Here is a 25,854-nt window from a genome sequence, read left to right on the forward strand (position 1 = left end):
CTTTTTTTTTTGGGGGGGGGTGTGGTATTGGGGATTCAACCCAGGGGCACTTTACCATAAAACCACATCCCCAGTCCTTTTTATTTTTCATTTTGAGACAGGGTTTCCATAAGTTCCTTAGGGCCTTCTTAAGTTGTGGAGGCTGACTTGGAACCTGCAATCCTCCTGCCTCAGCCTCCTGAGTCACTGCATTACAGGCATATACCACCATACCCAGCTAATTTCCTTCATTTTAAAGACCAAATAACTTCCATTGTAAGACTATACCTCACTTTGCTTATCCATTCATCCATGGATGCACACTTAGATTGCTTCTACCTTTTGGCTATTGTGAATAATCCTGCCGTGAACATGGGTGTGCAAATATCTGTTTGAGTCTCTGCTTGCAATTCTTCTGCATCTATACCCTGAAGTGGGATTGCTGGATCATAGGGTAACTCTATTGTTCATTTTTGGAGGACTGTTTTAAGAAACTCTGGCAGTGCATGTAGCTTGTAGTCTTGAAAAATCCCTGGACATTCCATCATTAGAGTCTCCATTTTGGTGAATTACAGTAGATGGGGTACAGAGAGAAGATGGGAGGGGAGGAGAAGGGAGGGGATGGGGGATAGTAGAGGATAGGAAAGGCAGCAGAATACAACAGACACTAATATAGCAATATGTAAAACAGTGGATGTGTAACCGATGTGATGCTGTAATTTGTATACGGGGTAAAAATGGGAGTTCATAACCCACTTGAATCAAAGTGTGAAATATGATATGTCAAGAACTATGTAATGTTTTGAACAACCAACAATAAAAATTAAAGAAAAAAAAGTAAAAAAAAAAAAAAAGATAGCTTCTTCAACAAATGGTGCTGGGAAAATTGGAAATCCATATGTAGCAGAATGAAATTGAATCCCTATCTCTCATCCTGTGCAAAATTCAACTCAAAATGGATCAAAGACCTGGACATTAGACCAGAGATCCTGCTGCTACTAGAAGAAAATGTAGGCCCAACTCTCCATCATGTCAGCTTAGGAACCAAATTCCTCAACAAGACTCCTAAAGCACAAGAAGTAAAATCAAGAATCAATAAATGGGATGGTGTCAAACTAAAAAGCATCTTCACAGCAAAGGAAACAATCAAGAACGTGAAGAGAGAGCCTACAGAATGAGGGAAAATCTTTGCTACCTGTAACTCAGATAGAGTTTTAATCTCCAGGATATATAAAGAACTCAAAAAACTTAACACCAAAAACAAAACAAAACAAAACACCCAAATCATATGATCGATAAATAGGCAAAGGAACTGAACAGACACTTCACAAAAGAAGATCCATGAATTATCAACAAATATATAAAAAAAATGTTCAACTTCTCTAGCAATTAGAGAAATGCAAATTAAAACTACATTGAGATGCTGTCTCACTATAGTCAGAATGGCAATTATCAAGAATACAAGCAACAATAAATGTTGGCAAGGATGAGGGGGAAAGGTACACTCATACATTGTTGGTGAGACTGCAATTGGTGCAACCACTCTGAAAAGCAATATGGATATTCCTCAGAAAACTTGGAATGGAACCACTATTTGACTCAGTTATCCTACTCCTCCATACATATCCAAAAGATTTAAAATCAGCAAACTATAGTGACTCAGCCCCATCAATGTTTATAGCAGCACAATTCACAATAGTTAAGCTATGGAACCAACCTAGGTGCCATTCAATGGATGAATGGATGACGAAAATGTGAGATACACACAGACACACAATGGAGTATTACTCAACTATAAAGGAAAATTAAATATGGCATTTGCCAGTAAATAGATGGAACTGGAGAGTATCATGCTAAATATGAATTAAGCCAATCCCAAAAACCAAAGACTGAATGTTCTCTGTGATATGCAGATGATAAGGGGGTTGTGCAGGAAAGAATAAAAGTTCACTGGATTAGACAAAGGGGAATGAAGGGAAGGGAAGGGAAGGGAAGGGGATGGGAATAGAAAAGACAGTTGAATGAATCAGACATTAGTTTCCTATGTTCATATATGAATATATCACCAATGAAACTCCACATCAAAAATGGGATCCTAATTAGAATAAGTTATACTCCATGTATGTATAATATGTCAAAATATACTCTACTGTCATGTATATCTAAAAAGAACAAATAAAATTTTTAAGAAGAAGTTTACTAAAAAATAAATTTTAAAAAACTTGAAAAAAAAAAGAGTCTCCATTTTGGCTAAAGGAAATTTTTGACATGGCATAATAAACTTCCAATAAGACTTTGTCAGAAACCCCTCTGAGCTTTAGTATTTATAGAAGTCCTTCTAGCAGGGCGATGGTGCACACCTGTAATCCCAGCGGCTCAGGAAGCTGAGATAGCAGGATTGTGAGTTCAAAGCCAGCCTCAGCAACGGCAAGGCGCTAAGCAACTCAGTAAGACAAAACAAAAACACAAAAAAAGGGCTGGGGGAGCTGGGGTTGTGGCTCAGCGGTGAAGTGCTTGTGTAGCACGTGCAAGGGCCTGGGTTCGATCCTCAGCACCACATATAAACAAATAAATTAAATTAAAGTATTAAAAAAAGGGGGGGGGGTGGGGCTAGGGATGTGGCTCAGTGGTCAAGTGCCCCTGAGTGCATTCCCTGGTACCAAAACAGAAGAAAAAGTCTTTCTCTCAATTGCACACTGAATCACCTGTGGGGCTTTAGCCTGTGCATTGTGAGTTTAAAAGCTTCCCTATCTTGGTCCACTGTTACTTTTGTAGAGGGGATTTGGGGGATTGAAGCTACTTGTCAGGATCTCTGTTTTAACTACTCACAACTAAGCCCTTTGAAACTATTCATACTTCAGAACTGTGTAGAAATTGTGGGCTTGAGTCTAAATTGTGTAAAAATTAAAAAGTAGGAAGTTGTTTGTATTAGTCAGTATAACTTCTAGAGAAGGGAAGGAGCTAAAAATAGGAAACATAATTTGGGACCTGAGTCAGGGCACAGAAGAAAATAACTGGTACTTAAGCCACAGCTATCTGTTAAGCCAGAATCTGCGGAGGACAGACAGTTCATGGGAATATTTGGGAGGGTGGAGATGCTGTGTCTGGCTGGGTCTGCCATATTAGAATTTCTTGGATGCTCTCATGCACAATTTGCAGCCACCCCCAGAAGCCCTGGTAGGACCTTCACTCCGGAGATTCTGAGCTCTGAAAAGCACAGTCTGGGCTTCTGGCCATCACAACTCCCAATAGAGGAACACACTGTGAGCAAACTGCTATCCACTGAGCATCCTCGGATACTCTGCAAGTCCAGAGTCTAGGAAGAGTATCCCTGCCATCTGCTCCTCTGCCCCCGGGGCCCCACTGCCTTACATTAGGGCAGCTGCCTCCAGACCTTTCCCACTTCCCCTCTGCCTTAAGAACACAAAGAGATGGAGAAAGGAAAAAACAATAAGCACCATTTTAGAGAAGCTGTGAGCCTCAGCTTTTGTTCAGGACCCTCCCTTAGTTGCCTTGGGGCAAAACTGCTTACTGCAAGGGAAAGTTAAAGAATGTAAACTATAGTCTGTTGGACCCGGATGGATGGATGTTTCTATTGTGTAAGGCTCCGGGGTTCTCCTTCTAATCTTCAGTGACAAGCAAACACAATAGATGAGATGGCATAGGGCAGGATTTCAGAAGTCATTTTGGGGAAGGAGAAGATTTTTTGCTAAGCAGGTAACTGATACAAGGTAACCGGTTTTGAAAGAGGGTGAGGGTACAGATATGAGACATTAAAGGTCAGTAACAAGGAAGATGTGCTCCAAAGAAAGTTGCCCAACTTGACATCTTTGACCTGTTTATTAAAGGTGGCTGATCAATGTTGGAGCTGGTGGAAGAATCTGAACATGTTGTTTCAAATGATATTTATGGAGTCCTAAAAGTGGGCCAGAACCAGGAGAGATCTCAAGGAGGCTTCAGCTGAGTGGGAGAGAAAATGCGATTCCATAAAAAGTGCTACGAGAATATGTTAAATCACACACAGGAGGTGGGGAAAGAGGAGCAGGGAGGATGTGGTTCAAGAACAGATTCCTGAAGATGGAAACCAAAAAACAGGGTCCTTCTGGGACAGGGCAGAGGTACCAGAAGCCAGCAGGTGCTTGAATAATAATCGGTCTGCAACATTTGATCTCATGTCTGCCTGATTCCTTCTGTAGAAGTTGCCAGGTTGGCCCTTGTGGCACCCACTGCATTGCAAGATCCCTTGCCCAAGCCCACTTGAAGCAAGCTCAGTTCTGCTCTAGGGAGATGGGGGAGTTCTTGATCCTCTTGCAATCATGTTGCCTTTTTGTTGTGGCCTTTTGAACTACACCAAAAATTTTTGTATTTGCATATGACCCAGGATGTGGCACCTCTGTAAGGTGGACAATGGACATATGCACTCTAGATTGACTGAATTAACTTAATCTTCCTGGCAGTGGCACAAATGTGCCAGTCTCATTCTCCTCTAGGGCTCCTGGTTGCTTCAAGTGTGAACATGTCCTCAGAATCTCAGTTCCTTTCCTTTTAGTGATGTTAGGCTCTTCCATTTCTGTTTCATTTCATTTTTTTTATATCTGATTTTTTTGTTGTGGTGGTTGTTAAATTCATAAAAAGCTATTTTGTTGTCTGTGTTTAATAATTTGGAGATAAAAAAATAAATTCTCTTTTATATGCCAGTTAATTAAAAGCTATTCTTTTATATTGTTGACACATACTGTGCACAATATATATTTTTGGCTCCTTTTTTTTTTTTTTTTTGCTTTTATTTTCATTAAATGAATGAAGTGTGTGTTTGTCTCTGTGTGTGTGTATGTGTGTGTGGGTGTTATTTGCACTAAAGAAAACTAATTTGATTTTGCATTTCAGTTAATTAAGGGTTTTTATTTCATCTTTTGTTGGGTCCCTCTCCTTGCCATGTTTCCCCTCCTCTCATTATGATTGTTTGAAACAAAGAGAAGAAGCATGAACTTAAATTGTGTTCAGGTGATGGGGCAAAAAAAAAAAAAAATAGAGAGAGACGTCATAATGGTAGAATGTCCATCTGCCATGGTATTTCTTCACACCTTTAATTCCAGCTAACATCTTTAAGAGCCAACTTCAGTCCATAACTACTCAAGTCTAAAACTACATGCTGTCTCTGTGCATTTCCTTGGAGGCCTATAGATGGTTTCTAGTCATCTTTCTACATGATCTTGGCAGTAAACAGCATGAAAGTTACCTCATCTTTCCATCTGCCCTCTCCGGTTTTTCTTTTTTTCTTAATTTGTCTTCAAGGTCTAGTGTAACTCCTAGACTTTAGAGAGTTGATAGTACTGTGGAGTGGATAAAAGACGCTGACCAGGACCTTAGTGACCAGAGGATCTGTTGCTTTTGGTTCTGTGTCTCTTTAGCACATAAAAAGGACATGAAACAGGTGTGCATTTTGTTTGTTTGTTTTGTTTTTGGTGCTGGGGATTGAACCCAGGGCCTTGTGCATGCAAGGCAAGCACTCTACCAACTGAGCTATATCCCCAGCCCAGGTGTGCATTTTGTGATCTCACAGCAGAAACTCCTGGAATCTTCCCTATGGAGGCTCTTCTTGGTATCTGACCTATTCTTCAGAATTTGGCTTAAAAAGTCAGGATAAGTCCAGCACTCAAGGTCTTCGACTGCTCTTGGTCCTTTTTGGCATTATATTATGTGGACTGGTCTTTTGTGTCTTAGTTTGCTTGGGCTGATAAACAAAAATATCATAAGCTGGGTGACTTATAAATAATAAATATGTATTTCTCACAGTTCTAGAGACTGGGCAGTCTAGGATCTGGGTGTCAGAAGATTGGGTGTCTGATAAGGGCCATCTGACTATGTCCTCACTTGGTAGAAGGAGCAAAATAGCTCTCCAGGGCCTCTTTTAAAAGGGTGCTAATCTCATAAAGGCAGAGTTCTCTTGATCTATGCACCTCCTAATACCATCTCCATGGGCGTTAGGTTTCAACATATGAACGTGAATATTCAGACCACACCAATTTGTAAGGAATATCTTCCCCAGATTACAGGAATCCTCAAAATTCAAGAGTATCATAATATTCTAATATTTCCCTAGAAACCAAAACAAATTAACTGAAAGTTTGGAGGAGGGGGGACTTTTATATCTTAATTTAGAGTTGCTGGTCCAGTGCCAAGAACAGTGAACACCAGCCTCCCACTCACTGGGCATACCTGGTGGTTGGCTAGGTGTACCGACTAGCATTTCACAGCCTCTCACTTCTGATTTAAATTCTCAAATTAGCACACATCAGGAGTGGTCAAAAGACAAGTGGTCCTTACACATCAAGGAATTTTGGGATAACTCAAAAGTATCAAAACCCTTAATGTTAAATCCAAGAATAGCATTATGGTATTAATTGCATAATTGCATATGTATTTGTATAAGGGGAAATGGGGAGCAGGGTGATGTGGAAGGACTCACTAATTTTTTGAGAGTTATCCTCCATTGAGCTATTGTAAATACCTGGCCTTTATATTCACTTTTGTATGAGGTTGGTTCAGTAAATAAATCCATCTGAAGACTTTAAAACTAGATGCATTAACGTAAAAAACTGGAAAAACTGTCATGTAAAAGCTGTGAATGATTTCTGATTCTAGAGGCAGAAATATAAATTCACATCAAGATGGACCATTGCTAATTTTTTTTTTTTTTTAGAAAAAAAATCATTGAATGGATCCTTAACTATAATGGAAATCAAACACCTACCATTGTTCTTTCACAATTTAAATAACCTGAATTGAACCATTAATTTGGGAACACAAATTTTCAAGTGCATGTTTTAGCCAGGGCTATATTATAATCTTTGCTAACTCGATGGGGAGAAATCTTTCTTTTCCCTGTGTGAAGTTGGGATGATCCCCTGCAGCTTGCTTCTGGGGTGAGGCAAAATGAGGGGTGGAAAAAAGCAATCTCAGGAAGAATGTGGAACATGATCCCTTCCTCTTAAAGGAGGAAACAAAGAACTGAAATTGGTGCAGCTCGGAAATTGGACTAAGGATGTTCCAAACATGCTGGAAGACTGACTGTAGGATCCAAGAATATACTGCTTTGGATGCTAACCCAATATAATTATCTTCTTGGAATTCAATGAGCAAAGCTACATTGTTCAGAGAGAAAAGAGATGGTTTTCTCTCAAAGGAGTGAACATTCTTCCTGTCAATCATCCAGCAAAGCCTGAACTCGAAGGAAGAGAACAGCCTTTGCTCAGTTGGGAACTCATGGAAGCTGGAACTGGATGTGTTCAAGGCACTACCAAAGTCCAGAGAGGATGAGAGCTGAGGCAGGCTGGGAGCAGACAGGAGAGCCTGGGAGACCCAGAAATCTGCTACTTTGTGGTTTCCATTCCACTGTGTTTCCCTATTCTTATCCCAGAGCTGAAAGCTTTTGGAAAGTTACTGTTTGTTTTCTCCATAAAAAATGAGAGCAAGGCCTGTCCTGTGTACGGATGGAGGGTAAAGAGAGGGCAGGAGCAGCCTGAGGAAGCTGGCAGGCCAGGTGGTTTGGAACCAGCAAGAAGTGGCCCTGAGCAGAGTGTCAGTGAGCAGGCTGTTTTTGCAACAATCCAGATTTGTGGGACCCAAGAGCATGGACCTGGGATTCTCAAAAATAGTTAGGAAGGTGAATTTGGAAGGGGGGGCTCAGAGATATGCCAGCTGCCCATGAAAATGGAAATGACTAGTGGTGGCTCTTATGGCTACCTCCTCAGGACTCCCCAGCCCCAGTTAGAAAACAGGGCACACTCAGTTTGAGGTATCTCTCTCCTCTTTGCCTGTTTTCAGTAGAGTACTAACATCTCAAAGGATTCACATCTCCTCACTCTCATAGGGCTGCTGGACATACACGGAGAGGTTGTTGAACAGTTTCTATGAGGCAAGTCTTTCTCCAACTCTTCCACAGTTGACCCTTCAGTCCCTGGAGTCCCCTTTAGGTATGTTTGTTCAGGCAGGCCCATATCAGCCCTTTTACCACCAATCCTCTAAAATACCCTTTTCCATTCGGTGAACTATTCATACTCTAACATTTACCTCAACAACCAGCAGGTCATCATTTGAAATGGGCTCAAGCTTCTTATCTGGTGGTGTCTTTTCAAGGAAAGTGCTTAATTCAACCAAGATCCTGCCTCTGTAGGCCACACCTTCTCCCTGAAAGGCAAGAACACAAGATTATCCTACCAGACATGGATAACAGCAAACACAACTCTGTCTTTTGGTCAGGCTAATACTGCTACAAAACATTTCTCCTTCCCATGGGTCTAACCTCCAAAATAGATCTGACAGCAACTCTTGATTTCTTTTTTTTTAATTGATTCATTTTTAATTGGTACATTATAGTCATACATAAAAATGGAATTCCTTGTGATATGTTCATACATGCATATGACAGAGTTTGGCTGATTTTATTCTTCTCTTCCTCCTCATTCCCATCCCTCCTTCCTACCCCTAATTCCCCTTCCTCTTCTACATGGTTGTCCCTTTTATTAGTTTCATGGGCTTCTTACCCATGTTTTTAAATTCCTTATTTCTCCTTAGCTTCCACATATAAAAGAAAACACTCAATCCAGTATTTTATTTTTATTTTTTGTGGTGCTGGGGATTGAACCCAGGGATTTGTGCGTGCAGGACAAGCACTTTACCAACCAAGCCCTTGATCATGTCTTTGATTCTAAAAGAAGAGCCATCTACTTGAAGAAGGGTCCCAAAGAGTGCCATGGGGTTCTAGGGCAGAAAGCGATCTTAGCCATGACTGAGGACAGAGGCTTTTAAGCCATGCTCTGAATCTGGAAGGGGGTCCAAGAGGCAGGGAGGTGGAGGTGAATGCGAATAAGCTTCCCTCATCTTACTTGGGCAGAACAGCTCTGCAGTTATCTGTGTTAACTTGGCTCTTTTTTCCCTCTTCTCAGAATAAAGAGGCTGCCATGCTTGAAACTGGGGCAAGTCTCAGTAGCCAGGAAGTAAAGGAGGAAGAAGTTCTGGGTGTAGTGGAGAATGAGGATGAAAAATGGACACTCGTCTCACAGTACGCAGCAGCATTGGCAGTAGAATCTTCTGGAGACGGAGAGAGCACCCCAATTCCACAGCTGTCTCCCACCTCTCTTTCCCAGGACTTTTTCTCTCTAGCTTTGTCCCTTTCCTGAATCATGGGAGATAACCAAATGACATTCAGCTTCTATTATAATAGAAAGAGCATTTCTCATTTCTGGGGCCCCATCTTCTCATCTATGAAAGGAAAGAGTTGGGTCAGGTCAGGGATAGCAAAGTGTTTCAGCAGGCAACGCATGTCACTGCAATTGTTAGCAAATTCCTGGAATATGGTGTTGAAAAGAATTGCAAGGCAGCGTGGTGTCTTATGAGAAAAGAGAGCCAGCATTGACCCTTGATGTCTTCTGTAAGTGTAACAGTTGAAGGAGAGAAATGTCATTTGCTGTCACCAAATTAGACTAGATGATCTCCAGGATTCTTTCCTATTCTCACATGCTAAGACTTGAGGAGTGCAAGACTTAAACCCTTCAACACTTGATCAGTTGTGTGGTGGGTCTGTGTGCATATGTGTGTGCAGGGGATACTCCCTAAATAGGATATTAATTACAACATTATAAGAAGGAATCACATTAACCAGTGCTCATTAATAAGAAGTTCCTTAATTGAGAGACTAACCTTTCCAGTATTTAGCTCATCATAGGGGTCTGGGAATCCCGTGTACTCTCTGGGGCTTCCATAAAGGTTCAGGTAGCAAGGTCCAAATGTCGGAACAAAGCCCACTTCTGTTTCTCCTATATTTGCTGAGAGATGGACATCATCATTGAATTTCAGACTTTTAACATTCAATATATTGAATAAATGTTAGTTGTTAGCTAGTTAAGAGAGGTTATTTTTCTCCACTTCGTGAGTTAGTTGTATTAGTGAAAATTATAAGCACTCGTGTGACTTGTCATATATCCTTTCTGTTATTATTATGATATGAAATAAAAACATTTTGGGGGTATTCTGGGCAAATATATTCCTACAAAAAGATAAAACTATTCAATTGAAGAAATAATGAGATTTTTAAGTTTATCACATTTTTTGCAAGTTTATAAATGGCATGGTATTAAACACAAAATTGAAAATTGGGGTAAAAGATTACATTGTTTTGAGAGGTCATTTAAATGGTACATCAGATTAACTTAATTTGTTCCAAAAAGATGTCAGTTAACCTCAAGCAGTTAGTGTAAATCTGGCAGATGCTGCTAAAAATACATTTAAAAACTTGTGTGTAACAATGAACTACCTGCTTATGGTAATAATAGTGTTATTCAGAAGTGATATAAAAATTACCCTTCACAGGGCTGGGGTTGTGGCTCAGTGGTAGAGTGCTCACCTAGCACACGTGAGGCCCTGGGTTGGATCCTCAGCACCACATAAAATAAATAAATAAATAAACAAACAAACAAATAAATAAATAAATGGAGGTATATAAAAATTACCCTTCATTACTTTGTATATCTGATTGTCATCTGATAAACTCTAAATTCTGCTGTTTGGATTCATCAAGACTACTAACCATTAAAGAGCAATGATAATGTAAGGAAATAGTCAAATCAAGAGGAAATTGGGGTGAAGGCTGGGAAACATAAGAACTATCTCCAACAATCTGAATGATCTCTATGTAAAAGGGATAAACTTGTCTACAAAAGAAGAGTTAGGACCACTTCTGAGAGATATATGGAGGCCAACTTTGGTTCACTCAGTGTAAGGAAGAATGTTCTACGAATTAGAGATGTCAAACAAAGAACAGATGACATTGGGGTAATCAAAAGACATGTTGAAGCAAAGATTTCTGTCTGTCTTTCAGGCTTTCTTGTCTGTCAAGATAATTCCTGTTATGGATGTGAGGTTGACCTGATCACATCAATGAACTTTAGCAACTTAAAGTTCAAAACTAAGGGTGAAAGGTAAATGTGAAGCAGCAGGTGAGCAGAACGACCATGAATAAACAATTGACCTAACCATGTCGATGTATTTCACTGTCATTTTCACTAGGCGAAGCTCCCTGCGTGTCTAATGGAAGTGTGCACTTTCAAAGGGAGGTAGAAACCAGGCATGCTAGAAGAAATTAGCCAACTAAAAATCTCAGTGAAGAGAGGCAAGGGAGGGGCATTTAACTTAAGATGTAGAAAAGTAATACATGATAGTTTAAGAATGACTCTTGGTAAACACCCTGGGTGTAACATTTTATATCTGTTTGGGAATTTTTTGTGAAACACAATCAGGATCAACAGTTTTCCTAACAGGTATTTCTGTAAATCATGTTATCGTCTTCCAGAAAAATGAGCTGGATGAAATAAATGACTATTCTATCAAATCATACAAATTGGTTTGGCTTCATCCAGAACATTGCAAATTATTAATAAGTAGGATTTAGACTTTTCTTATGCTAAAATATTTCAGTGTGGGGGAGGAAAGTTGGGTAGGAATAAGGGATTAAAGCAGAGACTCATAAAGAAGGAAAGAAGTAATGTATAGAAGATGAATATCAGAATGTTGAATTACAGAATGTTGATGTTGGATTGGTCGCTAAAGCTATTGCTCCCTTCATGTCACATTGTGAATGGGCAACTAGAGCTCACAGAGGTGAGGTGACTTGTCAAAGACCTCACAAATTGGTAGATTAAGGTCCGGATCTTGATTTTCAAAGCTCAGACAAGATCTCCTTTCACCACCATCCGTTCCTATGGGTGACTATGCTGTTTGTCATGAATATTTGCCTTTTGTTAGAGATCTTTAGGGATAGAGACACAAATTGTCAATAATGACCCACTGCAGGTCACTTTTATACCCAGGGCTTAATTCTTTTTGTCCAACCAAATTGCTTTTCCAGTTTAAAATATTTAAAATTCCTTTTGACTTGTTCAGTTGGGTACTAACATGAAGAACCCTCCTTTCATGTGTTCATGTGTTGCTATGATTTGGATGTAAGGTGTCCCCCAAAAGTTCATGTGAGAGACAATGTAAGAGGGTTTAGAGGTGAAATGATTGGGTTATGATAGCCTTAACATTATCAGTGCATTAATCCACTTGAATGGATTAATTGGGTGTAAACTATAGGCAGGTAGAGTATGTCTGGAGCAGGTGAGTCATCGGGGGTGTGCCGTAGGGGTTCATAGTTTGTTCATGGTGAGACAAACTCTTTCTCTCTGCTTGTGGTATAACGTCCTGAGCTGCTTTCCTCTTCTACACACTTCTGCCATGATGTGCTGCCTCACCTCGTGCTCACAGCAGTGGAGTCGGTGGTCCATGGACTAAGACTCTGAAACTGTTTCCTGAAATTGTTTCCTCCTTAAAATTGTTCTTGTCAAGTCGTTTGGTCACAGCAGTGAGAAACCTGACTAAAACGTGTCAACATGTTCTCCTGGGAAAGCCTATTCTCTCACAAATATTCCTAACCCATTTTATGCACAGTTGTCACCTCAAACTTCCCAGTGTCCTTCCTGAAAAGCCCATAAAAAACAAAGTAAAAATTCTTTATCTTGGTCATCGAGGTTTCCTGTGATCTAGCTACAACCTACTTCTTTTTTTAAAAAAAAAATATTATTAGTTACAGATGGACACAATACCTTTATTTATTTTTTATATGGTGCTGAGAATCGAACCCAGTGCCTCACACATGCTAGGCAAACACTCTCCCGCTGAGCCACAACCCCAGCCCTACAACCTACTTCTTAAGCAGTATTTTTCATGCCTTTCATGCCTCTCTGAAGCCACTGGCATTTTGAACTTCTACAAATTATTACTATATATTTTAGTTTTTAGAACCTTAGATACTGCTTATCCCTGTGACTAGGGTATAAACTCCTTTTAAGGGAAGTGGCAGGATTTAAACAGGTTAAACCACCAGTACTACTTCTACCACAGAGTACTGCTACAGAAATATCTGTTAGTTGGTTGAACAAATGAAGGACTGAAGTGTTGTCCAACCTGCAAACCTAAGGACTGCTCTGTGTTCCTCCCAAGTCTGATTATAAGATAATGAGATTTATTTCTTAAAACAATTAAGAACTGGGCATTGTGTCAGCTATATAAAGGCAGAAGATATCATTTTAGAGGAGCACTGACCTTGAGAGTTTGCAAAGCTTTTCATGTGCAATATCTTTTCACCCGCTCACACAACCTTGGGCAATTAGCATGGCAGGCCTTACCAAATTTATCTGCCAGATGACCTCTCTAAATCACAGAATCCTCCTCAATTAGAGAAACAATAACATCTGCCTTGGGAGAACTGTGACGGCCAAGACTGAGCAAACTTGCAAAAAATGGCGAGTGCTATACAACCCAAAGTACATGGCATGATGCCTTATATTTGGGAGGTGACTTTCAGGGTAAAAAGTGGAAAATGTTCATATCTTCCAACCTAAAGATCCATGTTGGAAGTGGGGAAAAGCTACATCATCATTTCAGAATAATTGATTTAGTGCCCCATATCTCTATCTACTGAACATAAACAATGACAAAAAAATGTTATATCTCACAAATAATTATCTGCAATGAAACCACATGTGAGGTGTGTGCATCTAGGGGAAAATAGGAAAGATGTGGCAATGTCTGATTAGGAAATTTGTTTTAAGCTTAGCCATGCAACACACCCATATACTCATAAAAAAACTATTACTCTAGCAAAACTATTTTTGAAGCAGCAAAATGTCAAAAAAAAAAAAAGGTTCTAAAGGCAATCAATTAATATATTCTTAGTAAGGTAATAGTAGATAGAAAGCTTTAATAGACAGCAAAATTACAAAGCATAAACCTGTATATGATGCAGACCCAGATCCCGAAGATGAGAAATCTATATAGTAAAAATATGATTGGTTAAAAAAACAAGAGCAACATGGGCATTATAAAACAGACACTGAAAAGTTAATCAAACCTTGCGCCAGGTAAGTGATTAAGCAACAACAGAAAAATCCCAAATTCAGACCCAAATCACATGACACTCTTGTAATTTATACAAGTCTTATGGGTTAAATGTAAAACAGTTCAAGACTTTGTGACAATTTTCAGAGCCACCACACACAAATGACCCCACTCCCCAGTTCCAGGGAATAGGTATCTAAGAAGAGCCAGCTTCCTACCACCAAGGAAGGTCTGGTGAAGTTACCAACACTTCCTGTTTTTTTTTTTTTTTTAATAAAACATTTACTTGTCTTATGGCTGACTTAGTTGGGACCAAGGCCAGAATATCCAAGTTAATTTAGTCTGAGGCTGTGAAAGCAAACGCCTGAAGTTAAGCTTGTAGTTAATGGCACATTGTGTTATTCAAAGCATGGTTTGTTCTTCTGAGGGCGGGATGACAGCTCATTGTTATTTTGAGACACTAACAGACTGCAGGGCCTACAGTGAGAAGGTCTTGGAGAGGGGCTGAAACTGCTTTAACCATTTCTGGTTTTAATTCTTCTGGATGGGAATGAGTCTGTTAAACTAAATGGTGAGTCTGTTAAACTAAATGAAGTAGTTAACAAATATTTCTTGAATAAGTATGTTTAGATATTAATTGATATCTTCCTACTACAATAAATGGATTTAGGTCCTTTTTACCCTCCCTGCATATAGTTATAGCATGATTATAAATTCCTCTATTGGTTTTCTCTGTGATTGAATCTGCAGTGGTATCTGGATTGCTCACTTTCTAAGAAGAGGGTACTGGTGCTCCTATCTTCCACCTCCTTCTCCTTCTAACCTCTCTTTTCTGTCCTTCTTTTACATTGTAATGGGAGATGACATTTACACTCTGTTCAGAGCTTGGGCTATGAGTTTTATAAAAATTAAGAAAATATGGGTTGCTGTGGCACAAACCTGTGATCCTGTGACTCGGGAAGCTGAGGCAGGAGGATCTTGAGTTCAAGACCATCCTCAGCAACTTATTGAGGCCTTAAGCAACTTAGCAAGACCCTGTCACCACATAAAAAATAAAAAGGGCTGGGGATTTGCCTCAGTGGTTAAGTGGCGCTGGGTTCAATCCCTGGTACTAAAAAAGAAAAAAGAAAAGAAAATAACAGCCGGGCAAGGTTGTACATGCTCATAATCCCAGCAACTTGGAGGCTAAGACAGAAGGATCCCTAGTTTGAGGCCAGCCCCAGCAATTTAGCAAGGTCCTCAGCAACTTGGTGAGTTGCTGAGGACCTTGCAAAATAAAAAATGAAGAAAGGATTGGACATATAGCCCGGTGGTAACACACCCCTGGGTTAAATCCCCAGGACCAATAAAAAAATTAAAGAAAGAATAAATAGTGCTTATATTGTATTATATATATATATTATTATACATTATATTATATATTGTATTATATATACATATATTGTATAAATATTATAACATATACATATATATATATATATGTATATGTATTCATTGCCATATAAATATTGTTCTCTGCAGAGGAAAGGAAAGGGTTGTGATTACACTTCTTTACTGAGAAGCTCTGGTGTTATGATCTCCGTGCCACTCAGTAGAAAACACCCATATGGGATTTCTTTCTTACCTTCTACCATTTGCTTAAAATAATGACACACATGGCTTTATATTTGAACTATATCTGTTTTGTTCTCCTCTTTGTGGTTTTCGGGGGAGGATTTATAATTGTCTTTCTTTTTAGCTCTTGAGCTAGGCAATTGATACCGTTTTTACCTTTTCTTGAATATCCTCCAGTTTTTTATACATACTCTTGGTTAGGATTAATAATAGTCTTTTTAGCCAGATGCAGTGGCATATACCTGTAACCCTAGTTACTAGAGAGACTGAGACAGGAAGATTGCAAGTTCAAGGCCACCCTGGGCAAATTAGCAAGACCCTGTCTCAGAGTAGAAAAATAAAAAAGGGCAGGGGATGTAGCTCAGTGATTTAGAGCACTCCTGGTTCAATTCTTAGTACTCTTCCACCAAAACCAAGCTAACAAAACCAGATAGAGTCCTATCTTAAGATGAAAATGAGAGGAAATGTGAATTTCTCAGGACAAAATTTTGTCCCAAATTCTTTCACTTTACTCAATGTGTTTTACATATTTGCAATTACAAGGTTTTTTGGGAACAAAAAATAAGCTTATGATATTAATGTATTATCATTAGTTTTTCCTCTTATCACCTTAGCTTTCTTTCCTTCATTATCTACTATAACTTCTGGCATTCACACAGAACCATAATGCCAGGTTCAGGTAAACAGTGCTCAAGCATAGAAGATGGTAAAAAGAAAAATGTACTGGTTTTAATACCTGTTAGAGTGAAAATAAAACATACACAGCTTAGGGAGGGGAGATGACATGATTCATTGACATCTGACCTCATTAATTCCCACCAAGAGAATCCTTTGAGACGGGAATATTATTTTACATTTGGGTCAACTTGTATCAATGCCACTCTGAAAAATCAGCTGTTGACACTCCATACTGACAATTAAAACTTCATAAAACAGCTATGGACAAAAGGCTTTGGGTAGGAACAAGAAAGTTGTTTGAACTGCTTTTTGACTGGATTATTAATTATTCTTCTGGTCATCACCAAAATATCACTGACATGGATCATTAAGCTCATCACATTCGGCTTTTAAGAAACCAAGCCTATTTCCAGGTGGCTCCCCCAGTTCATTCTTCCTCCAAAGTTTTATATCCTGTCTCGTTCCAGATCTGCTGAGTGTCTTACCTTCTACTTCCCCACCAGAGGCAGCAATTTTAGAGAGGTATAGATATGTTGTCCCAACGACATCATTTTTGGTGAGACGGTCCCTGTGTGAAAGAACAGGTTAAGGCCTGATTCTATAAAAATATGTCTTCATTTCAACAATAAAAAAGAAAAATACATACCCACCTGAAGGAATAATAAACTAAAGACTGGAAATATTTTTAAAAAATTAAAAGAAAGGACTGGAAAATACCTCAGACCTCAGAAATCATAAAAACTCCCTACCCTCATCTCCTGTCCAGGCTTTTGATTCGGTAAACCTGGGTTAAGCACCAAGAGTGTACATTTTAAGTATATTCTGATGCATATGGCTTTTTAACCACCCTTTACAAACACTGATCTAGCTGGACAATTCATTCAACAGGTACGAAAGAAAGGCTTTTACAGAAAGGTCACTGGATTTTTCTATGGCTACACTTAATATCATTGTCATAAGATGAATCAATGGATTATAGCCACTTTACATTATGAGCATAATGTAATTATATCACATAAAATAGTTTTATGTATCTTATTTGACCATGTTCATACTAATTGTGATAATGGTTTAACAATCACAACGGGCTCTATCTAAGGACACATCAGGCTCTATCTGAGGACATATCACAGGAAGAAAAATTCTCTTCTAATTCAATTCAAATATCTAGTAAGCACCTACTATGTGATAGCTGCTGTTTCTCTGAGTGTGTTTGCTTGCCTGAAACCTAAATTTTGCCTATGTTGTAGGGACAAATTTGTCCATGCTCTCTACAAGTAATAAAATATCATATATCCTTCTGTGGGTATCTTGAGGAGCCTGTGAGCCTAACCATGAAATGGTCTCAGGTTGGGCACATACTATGAACGTTGTTTGCTTTAGATCTCTTATTTTTATTCCATCTAGTGGCATGTCCCCTCTGAAGTCAAAGGCCCCACGGGAGGAAGCAAAGTCTCAGTATTTGGGGGAAAGATTAGAGAATAGTATATTAGATTATAGGAAGTGACTAATAAAATATAATTTTCTGGAGAAAATGTGATTTATGTGTATTAAATCACATGCACAGGGTTTGAATATTTTTGGTTCATTCAGTGGGTTCAGACTATATTTGAAGAATCTTTAGCTTTCCCTCAGTTGTACAAATACCATGTAGGATATGTGACCTAAGATCTGGCTCCAAGTGTTCTCCAGGTAAGCAGGGTCTTTCTATTCATTCTAATTTATACTAGTTGCTTTGGAGAGGGGCAGCCTAGGTCAGACATAAAACCCACCTTTACAGTGACCACAGGAAACTCTGGGATGGTTCAATTAGTAAATGGTCCACTGTAGAGTCCATAGATCAGGGTGGTCATCTGAGCTACCTATATTCCCAAGGGTCCCTGAGGCCCCTGGAGCACCTTCTATTGTGGCCTGAGGATCCAAAATGCCTTAAAACTTTCTGTCACTAAAGAAGGGAGTATTTTGTGCTGAAGGCCCTACTGTGGCTCTCCTTTAATTGTGGTGTAGTCACTAAACAAATGAGCCTCACTCTCCTCCTACACACCTCCTTGCCAATATGATAATAGGATACTAACGAGAGTCAAATACATTCGGACAAAAGAGAGACTGTGGAGAGAGCCAGGCTCAACCGGATCTCTAACCATCCAAGTGACTGTGGGCAAGTTACCTGACCTCTCTGAGCCCCAGTGTCCCCATATGTAAAATGAATCTAGGAGTCAACTCAACCCCACAGGGTTAATCTAAAAACTAACTGGGATAATGTAGGCCAGGTACTTGGCAGTGCTCAGAATATGATAGCCAACATAATATGCACTTGTGATGATGATGATGATGAAGACAATGTGATATTTGCCATGTTTCCATTTTCAGAGATCCAAAGACTGAGAGTTGAATACTCCATCTAGCCAGAACATTCTACGAATGGTCTTGTTGTAGCCAATCAGTGCTGAGAGGTTGGTTTAGTCAAAATTCCATCAGAACATTTTTAAGTGTTTCTTTGCATTTCATTTATCCATTTTTCTTACTAATAATAACAACATTGGGCTGGGGATGTGGCTCAAGCGGTAACGTGCTCGCCTGGCATGTGCGGGGCGCTGGGTTCGATCCTCAGCACCACATAAAAATAAAATAAAGATGTTGTGTCCACCGAAAACTGAAAAATAAATATTAGAAAATTCTCTCTCTCTCTCTCTCTCTCTCTCTCTCTCTCTCTCTCTCTCTCTTAAAAAAATAATAATTACAATGCTCAAAGTATTTCTATCAAATACTCTGCTTTCAGAATATTTTGGTATTTCTTCCCCCAAAAAGGGCTTACTTTATTTCTGAAGTCATTTTGGACAGCCTAATGATATTTAATCCTTGGATTCTTATCTTTGAGCATTTTCAGATAATTCCCTCTTCTTCTGTTATGAGCAATCGAACCAAGATGTCCAAGGGTTTTCTTTTCTTTTTTGGTGCTGGGGATTGAACCCAGGGCCTTGTGCATGCAAGGCAGGCACTCTACCAACTGAGCTATAGCCCCAGCCCCTGTCTAAAGCTTTTCTGCTAACCTTTCTTTTCTTTCTTTTTTTTAATAATTTTTATTTTTAAACTAAACCTCCCAGTTCCAGGAGCATGTTTTTATTTCTTCCTATGGAAGAAAAGCAAATATTCCAAGAAGTATAAGTTAGACCATCTACCATAAGATCCACAATATCCAAATGTCTAGTTCTTTCCTGTTGAATTAGACATGTCTATTTTCAACTCACCAGTCATATACTGTTAGTTTTATTTTTTCACACATTGAAGGGAACTGTTAAAATGAAACAGAGAAAGGGTAATTATTTCTTCATTTATTTAGTAACTGGTAAATAGTTTTACTTTTTCTGAAAGAAAAGAAAGTCAAACCTTGATCTGGAGATTGACGACTTGATTCCACTCTGGATTTGCATTTTTCTCAATTATATTTGTGCAAACCTGTAACAATCACCAAAGCAAAACTGTAGGTATTCAGGTTTCTAATTGACAAAAGTTAACAATATTTTCACACTGGATTATGATATCATCAGCTTAGTTATTAGTTATATACTAGTGACCTGGTCAAATTTTAGACATTTTCCCCCTTGGTGCAAGGGATTTAACCCAGGGCCTTGTATAGGCAAAGCATGCTCTCTACCACTGAGCTCTACTACCAGCCTCCAAACTTTATTTTTCTTGATAATGATTTGGTAAAATGTGACATGGATTTAAAATGATTTTTTGCTTCTTCTGTGCACCAATAGCTTGTTTTTATTCATGTCTTTAGTTTGTTTTTAATAGCCTGATGTCTACTAATAGATTAATGTAACAATAAGAGTTAGGTTTATTGAGAATTTATCATATGCTGTCTGAGAAGCAGCTCATCATTAACACATCCAAACAGATCTTTGGATCCTGCTCACAGACTCTTCACTACCCCCAAAGCTCCTGTCCCAGAGTTCCATCTCTGTTCATTTAGTCACTGGGCCTTAGAACCACAGTCATCACAATATCCCTCTCCCCTTAACAAGTCCCTCCCAGTCCAACAGTAAATCCTGATGCTTGTATCTTCGGGTACATCCTAAAATATTTTTCCCTCAGACACCTGTAGCTGGCTCCTAACTGAATCCCCACTTCCTCTCTTGCCTTCCAACTTTCACATCACTCCACCTGTAACATCTTCAGTGAGTTCTCAAAGAGCATTTGGAATAAGGTCAGATCCCTACCTGGCTAATAAAGCACAACCTGCCCCACCCCTCACATCTCTCTGACCTCATCTCTTATCCCCACCCGTGATGCTTGTTCCTCTCCGGCCACACAGACATTCCTTCATTGCAAACATGGTTTCTTGGCCCCTTCCATTACTTTTCTCTGTCTGGAAGCCCCTGCTCCCAGATCTCTTCACATCCAGGCTTCTGATCAAATGTCACTTCCTGAAAGGTGTCCCACCTGGTAACCTTACTAGACACCCCTCCCACATCAATCACATCTTTTCTGTAGTTAATAAACACTATCTGAAAACAAAATTATTAAATTACTTTGCTTGTTTTTTTTGTTTGTTTGTTATGGTTTTAATGTGTTTCCCAAAACTTCATGAGTTGAAACTTAATACCTAAATTCAAATATATACATACACACATATTTACATGTATATAAATATATATATGCACACACACACACACACACACACACACATATATATACACAAACACATATATATGCATACACATACACATACTTTTTTTTTTTTGTACTGAGAATTGAACCCAGGATTGCTTTGCCATTGATACATCCTCAGCCGTTTTTATTTATTTTGAGACCAGCTCTTACTAAGTTGCTGAAGGGATAAGTTGCTGAGGCTGGCCTTGAACTTGCAATCCTTCTGTCTCAGCCTTCTGAGTCACTGTGATCACAAGTGTGCACCACCACCACCACTTTTGGCCCTAAATTCATGTTAATGGTATTTTCAAATGGTGGCTTTGGGAGGTACTGGGATTGGATGAGCCCTGAGAGTGAGGCCCCCTGGTGGCATTAATGACTTTATTAGAAGATAAAGAGGGATCTGAGCTTAGATCCTTGCTGTGTCTTTCCACATAATGCCCCCCCCCACTCCCCATGATTTAGCAAGAAGGCCCTCAGCAGACGACAAGCGGATGCTGGTGCTATGCTCTTGGACTTTCAGTCTTCAGAAACATGAGCCAAATAAACTTACAGTCTTTAGAAATGACCAAATCTCAGGTATTTCATTATAGCAACAGGAAACAGATAAGTCAGTCCATCTGTTTCTTCTAGGCTCCATGAAAACAATGGCTATCCCACGGACTCATTTGTACAGCCTCAGAACATGGGACAGTATCTGGTACTTAGTAGGCTCACAATCACTACTTCTCAAATGAATTAACCCTCTCGAAAATCCTATGAGATTATTATTACCCACAGTTCAGAAAATTTAAACTAAGAAATTAAGAAATGTTCCCATCTGCCTCTGGAATGGGGTGAACCTGAATTTAAATTGACCTAGAGGTGAGGACTTTCCCTCCACAGCCCCAGTGACTCCCTGAGGAAATAACACTAAGTCAGTAGTGTGTGACTTTGGGTGGTTACAGGTTCCCTTACACCAAGAGTCTTCCAGCTGTTTCCAAAAGACTGGGATGGGGTGTCCCTGCACAAGTCTCCGGTTTCAGCCACTTGCGGGGGAAACAACAGGTTAGAAATGTGACAGAAGCGGGCAGCTGGGAGCCTGGGGGCTACACTCCACCATATTTACCAGGGATGACTGTGGTTGGCTTGGAAGCTTGCCTAAGAGAAAGATCATACTTAGACCCGGGAAATTATTCCAATAATTCCATGGTAGCTTTCACTATTCCAGTCTTTCAAAAGGCTGAATTTTCTAATTTGAGTCCTGCATACTTTCCACTCCAAAATAAAGCTGTGGAGAATTCTGGTGTGTTCCGATTCAGATAATCTGTGTTCCTGCAGAGCAGCCCACTCATCAGGGGGCTATTTTAACAAAGAATAAGCAGGAATTCACTCCAAGGAAAGCACCATGCTTTAAATGTTTATTCTGAGAGGATCACATACAAACCTTTTTCCCAGCAAAGGAAACTTCTACAAAAGGGTCCACAAGGTTTTTCTTATCTGCAGTGCCACCAAATATTTCCTTTACCGTCTGTGAGAAGGCATCATCCACTGGAAAGGAATATGTCACACAGCAGAGATTAAATCTGACTCTCTTAAAAAATGGAAATTATTCAGTAAAATTGTAAAATTTCTTCTATATGGGAAAACAAATGCAGTAAAAATCGTTCCCTATGGTGGTAAGCACTAGTGGCAGAATTTCCCTTTGTCTTACTTGAAGAGGGAGAAAATGTCTTCTCCTTGCAAAATCTATAGAACACCTTGAAAAATAAACCCATAAATAATGATGTTGAGAACTGATAATTTATGGAAGAAGAAAGTAGAATTTTAAAAAGTCCAGTCAGAGTAAGAGTCAATTATCAAACTTAGGTCTGGTTTTAATTTGGAAAAGATGCTTCAGGTCAAAGTGACATAAGTCCTGTTCTGACATTGTAGAGAAATTCAAGAAGATTTGGCATATTCGTAAATAACATAGTTGTAGCACATCAAATCAATCAAACAGATCTCTCTGTTTTAACAAACTTGAAAGAACCGAGATCAACTGAACAGGTTAGTATAGGAAGTATAATGTGAAACTTAATTTACTTTATTTAAGATATTTTGGAGGGAAAGATGGTATGGGGGACATTCTAGGGTCTAAAAGAAGGGAGAAGGATTTCCAGGTAAAGACATTCATGGTGGATGCAGTGGGTACTACCTCCAGTGGATTTAGATGCCCCTGAGCCCAGCAGGAAGCAGACAGGTTGGGCAAAGCAGGCAGGATGCTGGCTGTCAGCAAGGACAAGAGAGACTGAACTGGTCTTCATAAATGGAATCACTGTAAACCATTCTCTTAAATGTGAACAGTCTCCTGCTAAACATATCTTACTACAATAGGAACAGACTTCTGGTTATTGGGACTTTACCACCCTTTGCTCAGCTATTTTTAACACTCCAAATAGCAAACACACTTACTTGATTATAAAATTTCATGCTTTCATTTGGGGTAAAGAGACTTAGAAGTGCTGACTGCTCACCTTTCTTTAGCATTCTCTAGAAGAAGACAGAGCATTGAAGGAAGAAGGGATAGGGCAGAATGAGCCAACAAGGACCAAGGATCAGCAGCACTGGCTGCCCAGGAGTCTGCTCAGGGAGCTTTCAATGGGGCCAGATGAATGAAAATAAGCCCTTGAAGACCCCTCAGAAGAAAAACCTATGATAGGGGGCACCAATCAGTATCTCATTATGCACATAGCTATAGACTGGGAAAAGATTAAATCCATACATACTCTGGGGGATATCCTCAGCCCGGTAGATTTTCAGCAAGAAGGTCACCCACCGAAGGGCGATGCCAGCAGGGAGTAACAAATTGCTCTCCACATCATCACTGTCATTATCACGATCACGTTTTTCAGGCTGTTTGGAGGCACGTGATTAAATTACACATACAGAACAGCAGCACTTCTAAAAAGCCAACCTGATGCTTGTAAAATGAGCCCAATCAGAATTTCCACTAGGATTTCCTATGCTTGGGGCTTAAGATTTCAGGCATCAGTTTCCCTTCCACCTATAAGCTGTTCTATACAATCAATGCTGATATGTGTGTGTATGTTTTTGTTGTCTTATGAGCACCGAATAGTAAAGTATTCTTTACTGCCCATTCCTTCTCCTTCAGCTAATGCTAAGGCTAATATTAATATAACCATCAATTAGGCACTTTCGTGTGAGTGTGTGTGTGTGTGTGTGTGTGAGTGTGTGTGTGCACGTGTGAGCACATGTTTGTGTGTGTGTGTGTGTGTTCTTCTCTGACACTTTCCATTTGCTGCCCATTTTCCCAGAATCATCACAATCCTTTAGGTAGCATTGCTTGATTCTGCGAGTAAGTCACACTCTGTAGGTAAAAACCAATCTTTCTAATGATGCAAGGACACTGCGCAAACATGCGTGTTTCCTGAATTAAACACTCACTTATAGACACCAGGAAGGGAACTAAGTGAGCTAGAATGATCATCTGTCATGAAGGAAAGACCGGCTTCTCAGGAATGGAGGAATCGGAGTGGGGAAGGCGATGAACTGAAGGCAACCACAGGTGACTTCTAGCTTAGTCCTTGATCTGCTTTTTCATGAAAAGGGTAAAAGGCAGAGAATTTAGAGACTCACGGGAGGCTCATCTCCGGTTCCCAGGACAAACATGCTGACTTTCATGTAGCCTTTAGCCCCTGAGCTGGTATCTTCAGGGTCATTAAGAAGAAGCCATTTCCTCATGACAGCATGACCTAAAACAAAGGAGCAGAAGGACAGGGACACTCTAAAGGGATGCTGATGGGTCTGTGATTTTGCCTTTTTTAGAAGCATTTCCTTGGAAGCTTCATCAGGACACATCAAGTTCCCCAGGCAAGCCTGCACGCAGATGTGTACTGTGTTCTGTGCTTTCTTCACCCTGACACCCCCACCCCCACCCCCGTGTCCTGGTGTGACTCAAGTATGATTCTCTGAACTCTATTAACTGGTTTGATCATTTGATCTTGATAAAGATATCCTTACAAAACACAGAAAATTAAGACAAAAAAATTAGACATCCACACTAAGCTACTGTTATTCATTTCCAGTAAACAACCTTCCCCAATAAGAACACATTTTTAAAAAAAATTCCTTTGACTTTGATTCCCTTGATCTCTAAAATTTTCTTGATTTCTAGCATCTCCCTCAGAGTTAGGAGGAATTACTATGAGACTTCAGATTGATGAAGAGAACATCACTTACCAGGTTCATCATAAACGAATCCAACATCAATCTGGGGAAAAATAATTTAAAGTAGCTTAAGTAGATTTTAAAATCAGTCTAGTCATTTCAAAGAAACCATCAGTATCATGTTTAAATGAAATGCTCTTGACTAGGCTTAAATTTGCTTGAGACCCAATATTTCCAGCTTACCTTCTTTGCATCCCCCATGCCTGATGTGAGGCACAGAGAAGACCCTCAACCAACAATTTGTTATTGAACAAATAAGCTGTTCTTAAGCTGGAAGGGACCATGAAAGTAAGGTGAAGAATGTGTCCCAGTTTGCTTGAGACTTTCCTAGTTTTTAGCACTGATAGTCCTGGGCAAACTGAGATCATTAATCACCCTACAGGATTTTACCTAGCCCAACTTCCTGCCCATTCCTCCTCCTTCAGCTAATGCTAAGGCTAACATTAATATAACCATCAATTAGGCACTTTAATGTGCAGGTGCTATGCTAGATGCTTTACATGTATAAATCATTTAATCTTCACGGTGATCCCATTTTACTGATGAAGAAACTAATGATCAGAGAAGTAAGCGAGTTCCCCCAAACATGGGGGTACTTGGTGGCAGACGAGGTACAAACACAGATCCACCTGACCCATATCATCCTGTGGCACTTTAGTGACCAGAGCTGCTGCTTTCGCGAGGCAGCACATTCCCTGTAGAGTTGCTAAGAAGGAGCCAACCAAGCCTATTTGTTTTTTTTAATTCCAGTAAGAATAGTTGGCAATCATGCTGATTCTCTTG

The 25,854-nt window shown here is 39.6% G+C and overlaps 1 protein-coding gene across 2 annotated transcripts in view; it reads right to left on the reverse strand.

The window, feature by feature from the left end:
• Positions 1 to 25,854, reverse strand: part of Myof (myoferlin) — a 156,330-nt gene that overhangs the window by 73,777 nt on the left and 56,699 nt on the right. Inside the window, exons 10-19 of one of the 2 annotated variants that reach the window (XM_076835348.1) lie at positions 25,084 to 25,114; positions 24,481 to 24,596; positions 23,610 to 23,736; positions 22,289 to 22,392; positions 19,594 to 19,662; positions 19,455 to 19,498; positions 16,692 to 16,774; positions 13,808 to 13,846; positions 9,682 to 9,806; positions 8,053 to 8,169 (exon numbers count right to left, since the gene is read on the reverse strand). In XM_076835348.1, coding sequence (XP_076691463.1) covers positions 8,053 to 8,169; positions 9,682 to 9,806; positions 13,808 to 13,846; positions 16,692 to 16,774; positions 19,455 to 19,498; positions 19,594 to 19,662; positions 22,289 to 22,392; positions 23,610 to 23,736; positions 24,481 to 24,596; positions 25,084 to 25,114 — 855 coding nt within the window. The remainder of the gene's footprint in view (positions 1 to 8,052; positions 8,170 to 9,681; positions 9,807 to 13,807; positions 13,847 to 16,691; positions 16,775 to 19,454; positions 19,499 to 19,593; positions 19,663 to 22,288; positions 22,393 to 23,609; positions 23,737 to 24,480; positions 24,597 to 25,083; positions 25,115 to 25,854) is intronic. The other variant, XM_076835349.1, reaches the window with a different exon arrangement.

The sequence above is a fragment of the Callospermophilus lateralis genome, chromosome 15, assembly GCF_048772815.1.
Source record: "Callospermophilus lateralis isolate mCalLat2 chromosome 15, mCalLat2.hap1, whole genome shotgun sequence".
In the NCBI taxonomy this organism is placed as follows: domain Eukaryota; kingdom Metazoa; phylum Chordata; class Mammalia; order Rodentia; family Sciuridae; genus Callospermophilus; species Callospermophilus lateralis.